This window comes from Gymnogyps californianus, chromosome 17 (assembly GCF_018139145.2).
Source record: "Gymnogyps californianus isolate 813 chromosome 17, ASM1813914v2, whole genome shotgun sequence".
Classification (NCBI taxonomy): domain Eukaryota; kingdom Metazoa; phylum Chordata; class Aves; order Accipitriformes; family Cathartidae; genus Gymnogyps; species Gymnogyps californianus.
Window position 1 is genome coordinate 12187979 of NC_059487.1, and position 14201 is coordinate 12202179.

A 14201-nucleotide genomic window follows, 5' to 3' on the forward strand; every position below is an offset into this window, starting at 1 on the left:
GGTACAATTTGTTGTTACCCAGAATCTCGGAGAAATAAAACCAAGAATCTTCAAAGTGAAGTAGATGTTGGGAGGAAAAGGTGGTGTAAGAGGAAGAGCATAGTATTAGGGAGGGGAAACTACGTTTCTGCATCCAGTAGCAGCAAGGATCTGTTGCTCTCAGTGAGATGCTCAATACGTATGTGGCCAGTGTTAGCAGCATGGCATTGACTGTGTAAAGTGTTTTAGATTACATTTTGTCAGCTAGCTATGCCTTTGGGTAACCTTATTTCATCTTACAAGGTGACAGAGTTATCAAGAACAAAGTATTAATGTGGTTAGAAAATCTCTTTCAATTCTGCTGCAAGTGAGGACCCAACTAAATCGTATTTCCTGTCAGAAGCTGTACAGAGTTACTGCTGTGCAGCTGATGTGTGATAGCTCCTACCCCATGGTACTGCCTGTGCTCGTCCCTTTTGTTCTTGAACCGTACAAAATAGAAAAATCTCTTTGAAGCTGGCAGAATTACTGAGGTACCTCTGTGGTGTGAGATAAATGAAGAGTTCGATTTGCAAAAGATATTCACAGGTTTTTGCTATTGCATTTTAGCAGTTTTGTCTGTGAAATTGGTACTTTGTCATAGGTCTAAGATGAATTATTTCAGCTTCACTCTGAATACTCTAGGCACCTATTTTCCCCCGTTTTCAAGTGCCTCTAACTTGGCCTCTGCCCTGTTTGCCGTTCTAGCTGTTATATTTTGAGATAATTGCCATGTTGTTCTGTTAGAAATAACCCAGGCTGCTAAACCAAATTTATCTTATTGTTGAACCGTAAAGTACCGCAGAATTCTTGTAATGTGGATTGGTAGCAAAATCTTAATTGAATTTCCTTGCTTGTGGTCTTGTGTCTGAAGATCTTGACTGCTCTACTCTGTTTTTATGAGGTGGATTGGCAGGTAGTGCTGTTTGCATTTTTTTTTTTTAACTTCCATAAGGTGCAGTAAACAAATTTTAGTGCAGATTTTATGGAATGTTTATGAAATCCATAAGCATGTTTCACTGCATCAAAGACACCATATTTAGATTAATAGCTATGTTTAAAGCCCGTATGCCTGTGAAGTGCATGACTACCTGTGAAAGAACTGAATTGTGTTTTAAAATGAAATCGATATATTAACTTTTCATTTGCTTTCAATGTGTAATTGTGATGGGCTTTTGAAGGTGAGCAGAAAGGGGACAGCCTTTGGCTACTTCCCTGTGCGTTCACGTTTGTTGCTAATACCTGAAAGCAAACCGAGATGCACGTGTGTTGAAACACAACAATGTCATTTTCTCCTGTAAAAAACCAGAGGCAAATTGATTGTTTTGTAAGATTTTTATTCTGGCTCCTACACTTGCAAATTCATTCACTTAACTAGCAGTGCTTTGCACGGGCAAGGGAAGCTTTTCACTAGATAGAGTTGTTATGTCAGCAAGTTCAAGAGTGAGCGAAGTTTGACAGTGCTTCAGAAATAAAGGTAATTTATGCATTATACCAATCACTGAAGGTGGTAGAAGCCAGGCTGTTTACAACCTTGTAAGAAGACAAAGGCTAATGCTCTTCATTAACATTATGTGATTACATTTTAATATGCCCTATTAAAATGGTCTATATGTACTCTTCAGGCATGTACATTTTGCAATACAAGTTTAAAGAGAAACTTTCTGCTTTTTTGTTATTTGCAACAGCATCCTGAGCACTACAAAAAATTAAGAACATAATTAATAAAGAACATTTTAACATGGTTTGGGGGGATTAGTATATAATACAAAGCCAGTCATTTTAAGTAGGTGTCCTTGTGTCGCATGGTGTACTCTGCCCTGTGCTGTTACATACCCTTCAGGATTCTGGACAGGCTCACTTGTGGTGAAATAATGTATACACACTATTAAATTGCAAACCATTACGTGGCATTATTTATTAGGCTAAGGCTGCACATAGGAAATCATGTGTTAAAAGACAAATCGAGAAAGAAAATGACGTTTTTAAAAATGAAAGCTAGCATTTATATCCACAATATGCAAAGAATGTTCCAATATTTTGTATTCACATTGTAAGTATTTGTGTTCCAGGGTATGTTCCTTTTTTAGGCCATGTTCATAGTGGGATTAATTGGCAATCACAATTTACCCTCATTAAAAGCCTTTTTCTGTTGCATGTTATCTGATCAAAGTCTTTTTACTCTCACTCAAATGATGCATCCCACAGCATTAAATTCACCTCTTTGCAGTGTTCTTCATGACATGGCTAATGTTTGGTTCCTAAAATATTCCTACACTGTGGAGTTTCCTGTATAATCAGGGGATTTGGGGGAGATGTGGGGAGAGTTTCCCCACTAACTTAGATAATTGATATATGTTAAAATGATAGTGCTATATTATCATGGCTATTTTTTCTTCTAAAGGAAAAAATTAAATTTTATTGTTGTTGCTTTGAACTCTGCATGTTTCGGATTTTTTTTCTAGCTATCTTATCGTGGGGTTGCAGGGTTTGAAGAAACGTACCACTTCATTTCTGTTCATAAAATCTACAGATAATTTTTTGCTGGAAAAAAGTAGTAATATGCTACATTCTGATTTAAAACTAGGTAGTTCTTTGTATTTTTCTCTTCAGTCTTGTTCAAACTCTGCCTGTTGAACAGAACTTTGCAACAAGGCGTACGGCTTCTTAACCTGTCAGTAGTGACCAAGAAATTCAAAGTTCTTTGCTTTTAGGAATTTAGATTAATGGCATAAAGGGGTCACAGGATGTATTACTACTTTTTCTTTTTTTTAATTCTTTAACATGTTTTGTTTTGACCATTCATTTCAGCACCAAATTTCTTTAACTTTTCTACCTGTGAGATGCTTATACTGGGTGAGCTGAATCCTTGGTCCTCTGGAATGTTCTTTTTAAACTTTAAATATTTTTTCCGAGTTCCAAGTAATGGTTATTCATATTTTCTGGAAGGTAAACCAGAAATGAACATTAAAATTAAATTAGTTTGCTTTCTGATAATCTGTTTGGTAACGTGTTCATTGCATAAGATTTTATAAAGTCTGAGTAAAAATGTTGCCATTTTAATAGTAAAGCTCAACCACAGGTGGAGAAGTTCTTGACTAAATACTGATTAGGTTTGTTTTCAAGGAATATTTGACTTTCCTGACCTTTTATGTCATTCTGATTTCATGTTATTTGAATTAAAATGTCATCTTTTTTTATAGTACCTAAAATAGACTTTATTAGTTTTCCTGAAAGCTATGTGCAGCTTTGCTTTGGCCCATTTAAATATTGAAAACAGCAGGATTTGAGATTTTTTTGTGTAATCCTTAACTAATAGAGTTTAATGCTTTGTTTGGCCTACCCTACACAGCCTAAGCAAAAGTTTTAAACAAGATTAAAAATATGACCTTATTAACCCATGGCATCTAAAGGTACAGAACAGGCCTGCAGAGACATCAGTCATTCATTAGCCAGGATAGCATGGTGCCATTCCCAATCTACTCAGTCTGTTCCAGAGGAAAACGTTTTGGGAGCCCAGCTTTTTTATTTTGTAGTTTTGGCCGTCATGCCAGCACCTGGGAATAAGAAAAAAAAAAACAAGAATCTGTTTCTAACTTGAATATTCAGTCTTCGTGGTTGGGGAAAATAAAGTTCAATTACTTTTGGAAATTTGAGGTGCAACCTGGCTGGGATTTCTCAAAAACAGTTCTGGCAGAACAAAAGGACAGCAGAGGTGGGGCTTAGCTTTTGTTTACTGCACTTCATTAGTCCATGAATAAAATGAGTTTCACCTTTCTTTTTTTGAAAAGAAGTTACAATAGTATGTAAGCTATTGGATGAGTGATTGATGAACATGTTGAGTTCCAGAAGAATAAGGTATCCCATTGTCATGGAAAAACTATGCTTAGTAAACATTACAAAACACAAAATGACATGATACATTCATTGCTGTGTAATAAGATTCCTTGTTTACCTGGCATGCTATAGGGCCATGGCAACAAAACCAGAAATAGGAACTATGAGTATTCTTGTTGTAAAGATGATGATGGTTATCAAGCAGTTTGTTAATTGCTGGAGTTTTACATCACTCCATATTCATTATCACTTTGCAATGCTGCTGGTAGCATCAAGATCAGTGAAGAGATGTAAATATGAAAGTTTGACCAAAACCTATAATAAAAATAATGTGTTTTATTGTACGGTATGGAAGAGTCAGGTAAATGCACTTAGCTGATGCTTTGAGACAGTTATCCACAAGTGTTCCAGGGGAGAGAATATAACTACAGTTTGCTTTAAAAACAAACAAACAAACAAACAAACAAAAACCAGAAGACTTTCTAAACTTCTGTCTTTTTAATGATGTTCCAAAATAAAGCAAAATGACTGAATATTATTTCTTTACTTAATCCTTTAAAGATACTGGTATCTTGCTTAACTTTCAGCATATCAGTTGCCCTTTTGATCTCAATGGGGCAGAATCTGGATACATGTTCATTAAGTTCAAGACCCAGCTGAAAATTGGGGGCAAAATCAAGCCAGATAAATTGCTTACATTGTCATTGATAAACATTTCCTGCTTTCATACCATTATTTACATTTTTTTAAATAAAGGAATGTTGTTTTTAAAAAACAGAAAGTGGCTGATGTTTTTGCAACTGTATGTGCACTAACTGAAAAATATAGTATTCATGCACCTACCGTAAGTCTTGGTTTGTGGAATGGAGAGTTTCTTAAGACCTGGGGCAACAGAAAGCATTGAAGATAGGAAGGAAGAGGGTGAAAAGGCCTCAGTTTTTCCTCTCTCTTCCTGTCTTATTTTCCTTAGTTCAGTGCATTTGGCCTTTCTTGGCTCACTGCCTTGTTCCCATCAGCAGTCCGAAATCCCTAAAGCAAAAAAAAATGGTAGTCTTCAGGAATAAGGTGGTCTGTAGGTAGATCAAGAAGTCTAGGGGAACCAAGAATTTACATCTGATTATTGATCATTTCATTGTCTTTCTGCATCAAACTTCACTGACCTTCCTCGCCCTGCCCCATAGTTTTGAGAATATATGCAGTGGTCAGTGATGCGGTGCTGATGTTTCGGGATAATCGTGTTTCTGTTTGGTAGAGTTCTGCTGCTGATTCAGACATGTTCTCTATACAGCTAAGTCATCCCGAACGAGATGATTTGATGGTGCTGTTTGCTTTCCATCTGTAAGAGCAGCACTTGCATTGCAATCATGCTTTCACAACTGTAGAATGTATAGTAAGATCCTCCATGTCTACATCTAAAAGGCAGCATAACATGCAGCTGGCATGGTGGTGTTTTCCTTGACCCTGTCTTTTACAAAAGTTGCATTAATCTTTCATTTGATAACCAAAATTCTCACCACTCTTGGACGTCTGCGTCTGCCTTGTTATTTAAGCTGTACTTTTTTTTTTTTCCCCTGCTGGTCTTCTGCGTTCTTGATTGGTGAATATGCTTTCAGTTTCGTTTTGGTTGTGAATAATTATAGAAAGGAAAAAGTGATAAAAAGCATTTGCAATATGAGTACTTAATTAACTCAGTAAAATGAGATTTTCAAGCTGTGGTCTGTAAGCTGAACGTGTGAGCACTACCTTTTAAAGGGTAAAAAAAGAAAACATACTGTTGGTAGTTTGAAGTCTCTGGGATACTGTGCTGTAAAATGTTAGTTTTCAAAATGAAAAAAATTAAAAATAGTTGGTATAAACATTCAGGTAATGAAAGTGTTCTGTAAAAACAGTTTAACGAAGATTAAAAGGTCACTTAGACAATTTAGCTGGGTTTTTTTAGTAATTACATGGCTAACTTGGTTTACCTCAAAGTAGTAATTTTATGCTGTGTATAGCAAGAAATTAATAATGTAAAAATTTTGTCATAGTGCATTACAATTAAGTTACAGTTTACAGACTCGATACTAGTAATACCTTTAGGATGCTAATTCCTGGTTATACCAAATGTTTGATCATGCATTTCATTTGGTTGCACTATTTAGCATTGAAAATAACTATTGTCAGATTTGACATAAAATACAATACAAATATAGTAGAGGCAATAGTTGACACTCTAGCTTGCTTGAGCCTGTTACACTTTTTAATTTGACTGCAGTTAATCCCAAATGATAGTGCTCATATAGAGCATTCCAAGTGGTTTTCTAGCCTACTCTTCTGCTTGTAGTTAAAAGGTAATTTTACATATTTGGATTAGCCCTTTATTATTTATTTTAGATTTTATATCCAAACTGTTAGTTTTAATGTCTCTGTCAGGATGAGTTCTCTGCTCTAGCTTTTTCTGCGATGACATCATTTTTGTGCTTTAATTTTCTTGTACTTTGAGATTCTTTGGTCTCCTTTCATTTGTTTCTACTTTTAATAACTTACCCATTTTTTTTCCTCTATTTGTTTCCAGTTTATGCTTTTCTAAATAACTTCCATGTATGTCTAGTATTTTGCATTCAAATGAATTAAAATCTGTTTGATTTTAGTCGCAGTCTAAGTTTTTATTTAAGCATAATTAGATACTAATTTTTGGATACAAATAGATGTTTACTGTTTAAGCAAAAAAGTTATGAGATATTTAATCAAGTCTATCTACAAAACAATTCAGTGACTGAGAGCACTTTAGTCAATAGTGACAATACAGTTTTGATAGAATACTTTTCAAGTTCATGTTCTGTTTCAAAAAGGTATTCTGCTTTTATGGCTTATAAATTTAATAATTTTTCTTTTTATTACAGGGAGAAGAAAATGAAAATTCAGGATATTAAAAACAATATTAAAGAAGCGATAGAGGTAAACTTACGAGCTATTGTTTTTAATTACTCAAAGCTAGCTATTTAGACATTCCCTGCAATATGTTGTTTTTATTTCTTTGCAGACAATAGTGACAGCAATGGGCAATTTGGCACCTCCGGTTGAACTAGCCAATCCAGAGAACCAGTTTCGAATCGACTACATCTTAAATTTAGCTAACCAGATAGACTTTGATTTCCCACCGGTAAGTAAATAATTCACGTTGGCTGCAGTCATGCTTTTTTGCAAATGATTATATTTCACTGCACTGTAGTAAATATTTACAAAAAACAGTGAGCTGCTCTTTGGGAATTACTACAGTAGGTGTCTTTGGTCAGTGCTAATCAAATAAAGTGTATAGCAACACAGCTAAAATATTCAGGCTGATCCTTTATGAACACAGAGACCCTTGTCTACTTTCTTGTGCTCTACTGAAATAATCAGCTACAGAGTTAAGATGGACAGTGCTGGCAGTAAAGTTTGGATATTGTTGGGAATTGCCCTGCCCGAAAGTAGTGAAGATATACACAGCAGTCCATTGATGATTAGCTGGCATTTAGCGATACTGTATTTGTCTCTTTTGGAAGAGTAGTAGAGTTTTCTTGCTGATTCAGACATGTTCTCTGACAGCTGTCAGCCAGACTTTCTGCAGAGGCTCCACACACTACGTCCTTGCCCCAGCCCTCCCAGTCCTAGTTAATCATTCAGAATGCCAGCAGTCCCAGAGTAAATGCAGAAAGTATAATTACTTGGTTGATGGTATAACTTTGTGCCCGCTCACTGTGATTAATTTCTGCTGTATCTCAACCAGGCTAGTAGCAGAAGCCCATGAAAATACAGTTTGCAAACACTGAACTCTTAAACACTGAGAAGATATTTTTATTAATTACCATGAAGTACCTTATACTTGCAGTAATACAGGAGTGTTTCAAAGCTTGTATTCGCTCTCTGTGCACTGTTCCAGAGGGCTGAGGGTAGGAATTATGATGATGTATAAAATCATGATCCATTTACACCAGGATTTTGTATCCAGCAGTAGTCAGTGCCAGAGGCTTGAAAGGAAAGTGCAAGTGCAAATAGTAGTAAGATGTGGGATAGTTTGCACCACAGCAAGGTTTTCGTAACTCTGATTTGTAAACATTATTGAACAAGCTAGTCTGTGAAACCAGACAGTTACCTTTTGCAACTGTTGCTGCTTCTGGGAATTTCTCTGCTTTGGTAGCCTTTATTAAAATTAACAAACAAACAACCAAAACCACATCCTTTGTGTACAAGGCAGAAGTCGTGTGCTATTAGCAATTAATTGGAAATACTGGCATTGCAATCTTCAAATCCACTGATTTTCAAAGTTCAGCAGGAACAGACGGGTTGATGGAGAGGGGGACATATGGTTCTTTAGCATGTAAAATATAATATTAGTCACGTTATCTTAAAGAGTGTTAAATAAATTAGAGATTTTGAGATTTTTAACATGACACCTCTTTAATTTTGACACTTGTCAGTGTTATTCATAGGAATATTTGGTCCCTTCATGGATGATCTCTCCTGCTAGGGGGACAAAAAAATTTGGGCTTTGAAGATAGTTTTAGGAGAATATTTGAGAGAAAAGACAGTGGCTCCTTACTGCACCCTGTATGCTCTTGAACTGGCTGTGTGCCTGCAGCTCTCCTACTGCCCATTGTTTTGTGATAGTTCAGGTTGTGATTTGTAACAATGCTGTAACAAGTTCCTGTGACCTACCTTGTACTGAAATACTTGATTTTCCTTGTCTCTTCTATCTCAGAGGGTTTTTTTCTTTTTTCTTTCTTTTCCCATTTAATTGGAATGCAGTGATATTTTTTTAATATTTTTTTTTCTTTGCCCTGAAAGCAAGGGGTAATTGTGTAGTGGTGAGTGAATAAGCCAAGTGTGTATGTGTTACATTAACTGTTTTTTATATAGAAATTAATATTCAGTATGTATTATCTCTGATAGGATAAATGGTAGCAAGCCCTTGATGTCTAAAGCAATAGAAGTATACTTACCAGGTCCATAAATAATTTCAAGTTCAGTGAAGAGTCTTTGATGTGTTGAATGACACACAACTTCAGGAATAACAGTGCTCCAATAAAACTAGTTTCTCTTCTCTGAGCAAAGGTATTGTGTTAAATTTTTAAGCCCTGAATCTACAGTGGTTTATGTGTGTGCTTAACTTTGACTAGTGGCTAGCTTCATTGGCATGATTAACTATTTCATATGTAAATGTTTGTAGGGTTGAGGTTTTAAACTGGATATACATTCGCCACTAATTTTGAAGGAGTATTGTTGGCTCCCTCTGCCCTCGGTGATTATATAAGCTAATGTATGTCTGATTTCTTAGTTTGTCTGAATGTGGGTTATAGTCCTTTGGTACCTGAAAAACTGAACCTGCCTTTTAATTGCGTATTTTAAATCAAGTTAAGATCTAGAACGACCCTAGATGTGAACTCCCAGTGCATAGTATCAGAAATACTGATGATCCTTGGGTACATCTATAAAAATAATTTTGACTTTGTTATAGATTTATTAAAAGTACTTTGAAGAAAAAATAATTTTCTCTGAGTGGAAAGGATAGCCTTATGCTAGTCATGCTTTATATCTAAGGAAATCTTGATTATTTACTTTCTCCTCCAGTACTCTGGTGGGAGAATTTCATAAACTGGCAGCTAAACATTTTCCTATATAGAGTATTAATGCAGAAGAAGGGAGGGGAATTTTTAGCAATGTTAGCAGTATGTAATGCTGTCTGTTTTGAGTTGTAGAACTTGCTTTCTGTCTCTTCCATTTTCTTCATGGGGAATCATATTTCAGCTGTTATGAAGACGTAATTTCATCAGTACAGTATTTGATGCGGCTCTTCTCGGCCATAGGGAGAACGTGAAGGTAGGGAGAAAGAACACTCACGTACCAAGGAGATATTCTTTGAGGGCTCTGAGTACTTAGTGCCATACTCTTTGAAAATACAAGGCTGTTTTGCTTCCCTTTAAATGCCCGTTCATCTTTTCCTAAACATTAATTTAGCAAGCTCTCCAGAAGGCAATGCACAGACATACAGAGTTTAGCACTAGGACTGTGTAATTTCTTCTCCAACTACAGAGGATCTTCTTTAGAACATAAGAAGCCTCATCCTTCTTCTGTACATGAAGGACTAGTTTAAATGAAGTTTAAAGTACACGCTAAAATCTGTGTTTATGATTACCTGTTGTACAGGTGGAGGTAGAATTCAAGTTTCCTAACAGCAAGGTTCAGTGTAATGTGAAAGGCAGAAGGAAGTAAAGGAAGAATGTAGGAGCTTTACGGTGTGATGATAGTCTAGGGGTCTGGCTTTACATATCTGGGATTCAAAGACAACTTTTGTATTCTGATATTCTAATTCTTTTCTTAGTCTGTGTCTCCATCTGTTTGCTTTGCAGTTTTTGACTTATAGGAAATGTGTGTCATTTGTGTAGAGCATATTGTATTGAATTAAAAAAAGAAAAAACCAAATCCTTGAGTTAAAAATAACATTGGTACAGTGCAATGCTAGGTTAAATATTCCCTTTAAAACTGAAAATTTAGTATGTTGGAGATTTATTAATTCAGCACACTTGGTACTAAGCAATTAGATTTCTTGAATACAAATAGTAGCATATGGGGAAAGGAAAAGGGTAGTACTTACTGAAAGGAATTCTGTCCACATAATCATGCTGGTGATTTCAAGTATTGCAATATTTAGTAGATCAAATCTGTAGATCCTTTTGTAGTCCTTCCATGTTGTTTCGCTATAATGTAGTCCTTCCATGTTGTTTCGCTATAATGTATATACCGTTGGCAAGAACCTAGAAGAGTTTCACTCTTCCAGCCAATAGTCCAATTTGTCTTTGGTATGTTTTCAACAGACAGTTTCTAAAATGCAAATTACAAAAAGAAACCCAAGACTATGTGACTGAAGTGAATTGATAAAGGCTAGGAACATAACCACGTTGAAAACCTGTGGAGAATGCTAATTATTAATATTGTAGGCAAAACAACTGAGTACTGAGTTCATGTTGTTATGTGAAGTATTTTCTGCCTTAGCTCATTGTGGACTTCTAAAATAGCTTGAGGACATACTATCTCCATGGGTAGTAGAGTGCTGTTCTGATTTAGTTTTGCAAAATGCTTTGCTTCTTTTGAGGGTAGAATCTATCCTTATTATTAGGCTTGTTGCACAGCCTTTTCTTAGAGCAGAGCAGAATGGAAATAACAGAATTCTAATCAGGTCCATGTATTCTATTGTTATTATGGATAGCACTGATAAATATTGTGTGTAGTATTCTATTTGCATCAGTGGGAAACATTCTTGCTAAAATGACAGGACATTAAATAACTAAATCTTGCAAAAAAAAGTCTAGCCCTGCTAGTTTGAATGAGCACTGAGGATAACGGAGATCATGCTTTCTATAGAGAAGTACTGAAAGCAGAACTCTAGTTTTTCTAAAACACTACAGTACCAATTTTTTATGAAAGAATATCATTTAAGGAAGACCATTATCGTTGCCTTTATTCAAGTTGGGTTTTTATCATGCGATTAAATTGTCACTGGCCAGCATGATGACTTTAAGCAAAGGAGAAGAAAGTTGAAGTAAGAGAACCTCAAAGTTAATCAAACTGAACTCAAGATAGCTGAAGCATTTAATTTTAATAATCGAGCTGATTGTGAATGCGCATTAGTTAAAGCGTTAGAAATGAGGTAGTAATCTATGTGTTGACGTATCGGTACAGATCTGAAAGCATACATGTAATTACTGCTGCTGGGCTTGTGTTTTAAGATTATATCATGGTAAATAATATTTTTAAAAAAGAAATTTATAAGTGATTTAGAAATTATAAAATTAACTGTGCTCATAATTGAGGCTCTCTAATGAAAGAAATAGAATAGTTGGTTTGCTTGAGCAGTAAATTTGAGACCTTGCCCAAATTTGTGCTAGAACTGCTTTTTTAGTTATCTCACACTAGCTAAACTTTGTAGGAGTAAATTTTACTCTTTAATTTTCTGTGTAACCAGATCAGTACATGCTTTACAGGATCAATGTGGTGTGTAAGAAAAAACACCTCACAAATCGAAATTTCAGGCTGTTTTTACTATTCCATCAGTTAAAATGGCAAATAAAAACAAGTGATGCTCGTAGTTGAGGCTTCCAAATGGCATTTCTATCACTATTGTCCTTTGATGCATTTAGCTCAATACAATTGTATGTGTATGTTTTCAATGTCAAAAATCAACCTCAGAAGTATTTTCAATAATTCTGACTAGCTGTATATCTGTTTCAAATACAGGGTGATGTTGGGTCAGCTGGGTTATAGAGGTGATATTTTTATTCCTGTTCTGCATACCAGACAGTGGTTAGGATATTTTCTCCATCCCTAGTACCAACTAGAATAGTGGCCTTTTTCTCATCCCTTTCTTTTTGCTCTTACTTTTAGAAGAGGAAAGGAAATGCTCTCGTTCTATGAACATTTCTCTTTCCATGACCAACCAATTTGAACCAAGCTGCCAAATAAAACCTATTTATTTTGGGTCACGATCCCTTTATAATTCTCTGGTTTTAATGAAATATTCAAAATAGCAGAACAGTATTTACAACTAGCTATTTTTAATTGATTGGACTCAGCTGAGGAAGATGTCTCTTGAAAATACCGTAACTTCAGAAAGATTGTGTTCAAAAAGTAGTAGAATCAGAATATTAGCTATTGAAATGCAAAATAACTGAGGAATCACTCCAGCCTGTGGCTCTCTAGATCTAGGAAAATACATGTCTAGAAGAGATGCGATCATTTTTAGGGTATTGGTGAAATTGTCTGCAGGTTTTTTGGTCCCGGTTTATTTTTTATTACACTGCTCCACTGTCGTTATCTTGAATCTCTCACTACCAGTGCTGCAGAATAGTTTTATTATGGTTTCTGAGTGGTGTCCTCGAGGCCAAGCTTTACCACATGCTGGCTTCAGCTTCAAAGCCAGCTTAGTATCCCCTCTGCCCACAGCCATCCCTTCCCTCTCCTCCACACCATGATGTGCCACCCTCACTTGCGCCAAAAAAACCTCCGTTGGGTCCCCAGCGTAAATCAGACCATTGAACCGATCCAGGTTAAAAATAACTCTGGTAACCCTTACTCCTTCTCTCTTCTATTTTGGGGAGGTTATTTTTAACAGGGATCAGTTCTGAGGGCTGGTTTATGACATGGCCCGTAGGCAGTGTGGTACAAATGAGGTGGTACAAATACGTTAATGTGCAGCAGGGTCAGAGGTGGGGGCAGGAGTCCTTAAAATGGTTTTGACACCAGAATCTTCAAGAAAGTAACAAGAGAATATGGTCTCAGTAAGAAAAGATGTGAACTGAGATCTCTTTGCTGCCGAAAGTGTTCCTTAATTATGTAGGCAACAGAACAAAATTATCTGTCCCTGTAGATAATCACCCTGATGTGTATAATGATAGATATATTATTATTCCTGTCTAAATACATCATGGAAGAAGAAGAGAGCTGTTCTGGTTTGATAGCATCACTAGCTTTATAATGTAATGACAAACATATTCACTCTAATGGGAGACATTTCCCATGAGGCTGTCTTAAATGTCGTAGATTTTGGGGTGTGGAAGTAGGCAAAACATTTTCTCTGGTGGGTATACCTGTGGGAAGCTGGGAAAGGTGGGAGACAGAGCCTGGTTTCTTGGGTGTCTGGATAATACTGTATGTAATTTGGGTAGCTATCACAGCAAGAAAATTTGAAGCTCTTGCTTGTCCAGACTCTCTCTGTGATTTTGAGCAAGTCACCTCAATGTCCTATATGCTTTTTAAATGCCCTATATATCTTGTTACCTGTAAAATAGTGATAATAATATGTATCTTGGAGATGCATCTTGAGGTGCAAAATTGGTAGAAAATGTGGGTATGTGAAGTATTTTTAACTCAAGAATGTTAATGTTAACAAAAAGGAATGGGGATTATTACAGACAGTATCAGCAGAGTGATGTGGTACTAGATCCTCTGAAATAATCTTTACTCACTCTTTTTAAAATCTCCATTATCTTATCTACACAGAGCAGCTCCTTCTAAATGGACTTCTAGATAATCCAATTGAGTTTACCTGATCAGAGTTTAACAGGACTTAAATAAAGCTGGTTTTCCTGTCCTTTAATAGCAGAAATAAATTCTTGAATACAGATAATTAAAGAGTTCTTTCGAAGCCTTCTTTCAGCATAGGGACTCTGAGGTAGGCAGCCATTTGACTTCATTTCTGTTTGTCATAATTAAAACGTATAAATAGTAATGATTTGCAAATGAATCTTCTGAAATCTCTGATTTTTGTCTACATGGATAGATGCCCGATATGAATGTTTTATTCTTATGAATGAATAGCAATATCTAGCAAA

At 35.9% G+C, this 14201-nt stretch overlaps 1 protein-coding gene across 3 annotated transcripts in view; it reads left to right on the top strand.

Annotated features, from left to right (window-relative positions):
* The window catches only part of GNAS (GNAS complex locus), a 159627-nt gene that overhangs the window by 95368 nt on the left and 50058 nt on the right, over nucleotides 1-14201 (top strand). For 2 of the 3 annotated variants that reach the window (XM_050907048.1, XM_050907049.1), the window contains exons 3-4: nucleotides 6738-6792; nucleotides 6878-6997. In XM_050907048.1, coding sequence (XP_050763005.1) covers nucleotides 6738-6792; nucleotides 6878-6997 — 175 coding nt within the window. The remainder of the gene's footprint in view (nucleotides 1-6737; nucleotides 6793-6877; nucleotides 6998-14201) is intronic. The other variant, XM_050907050.1, reaches the window with a different exon arrangement.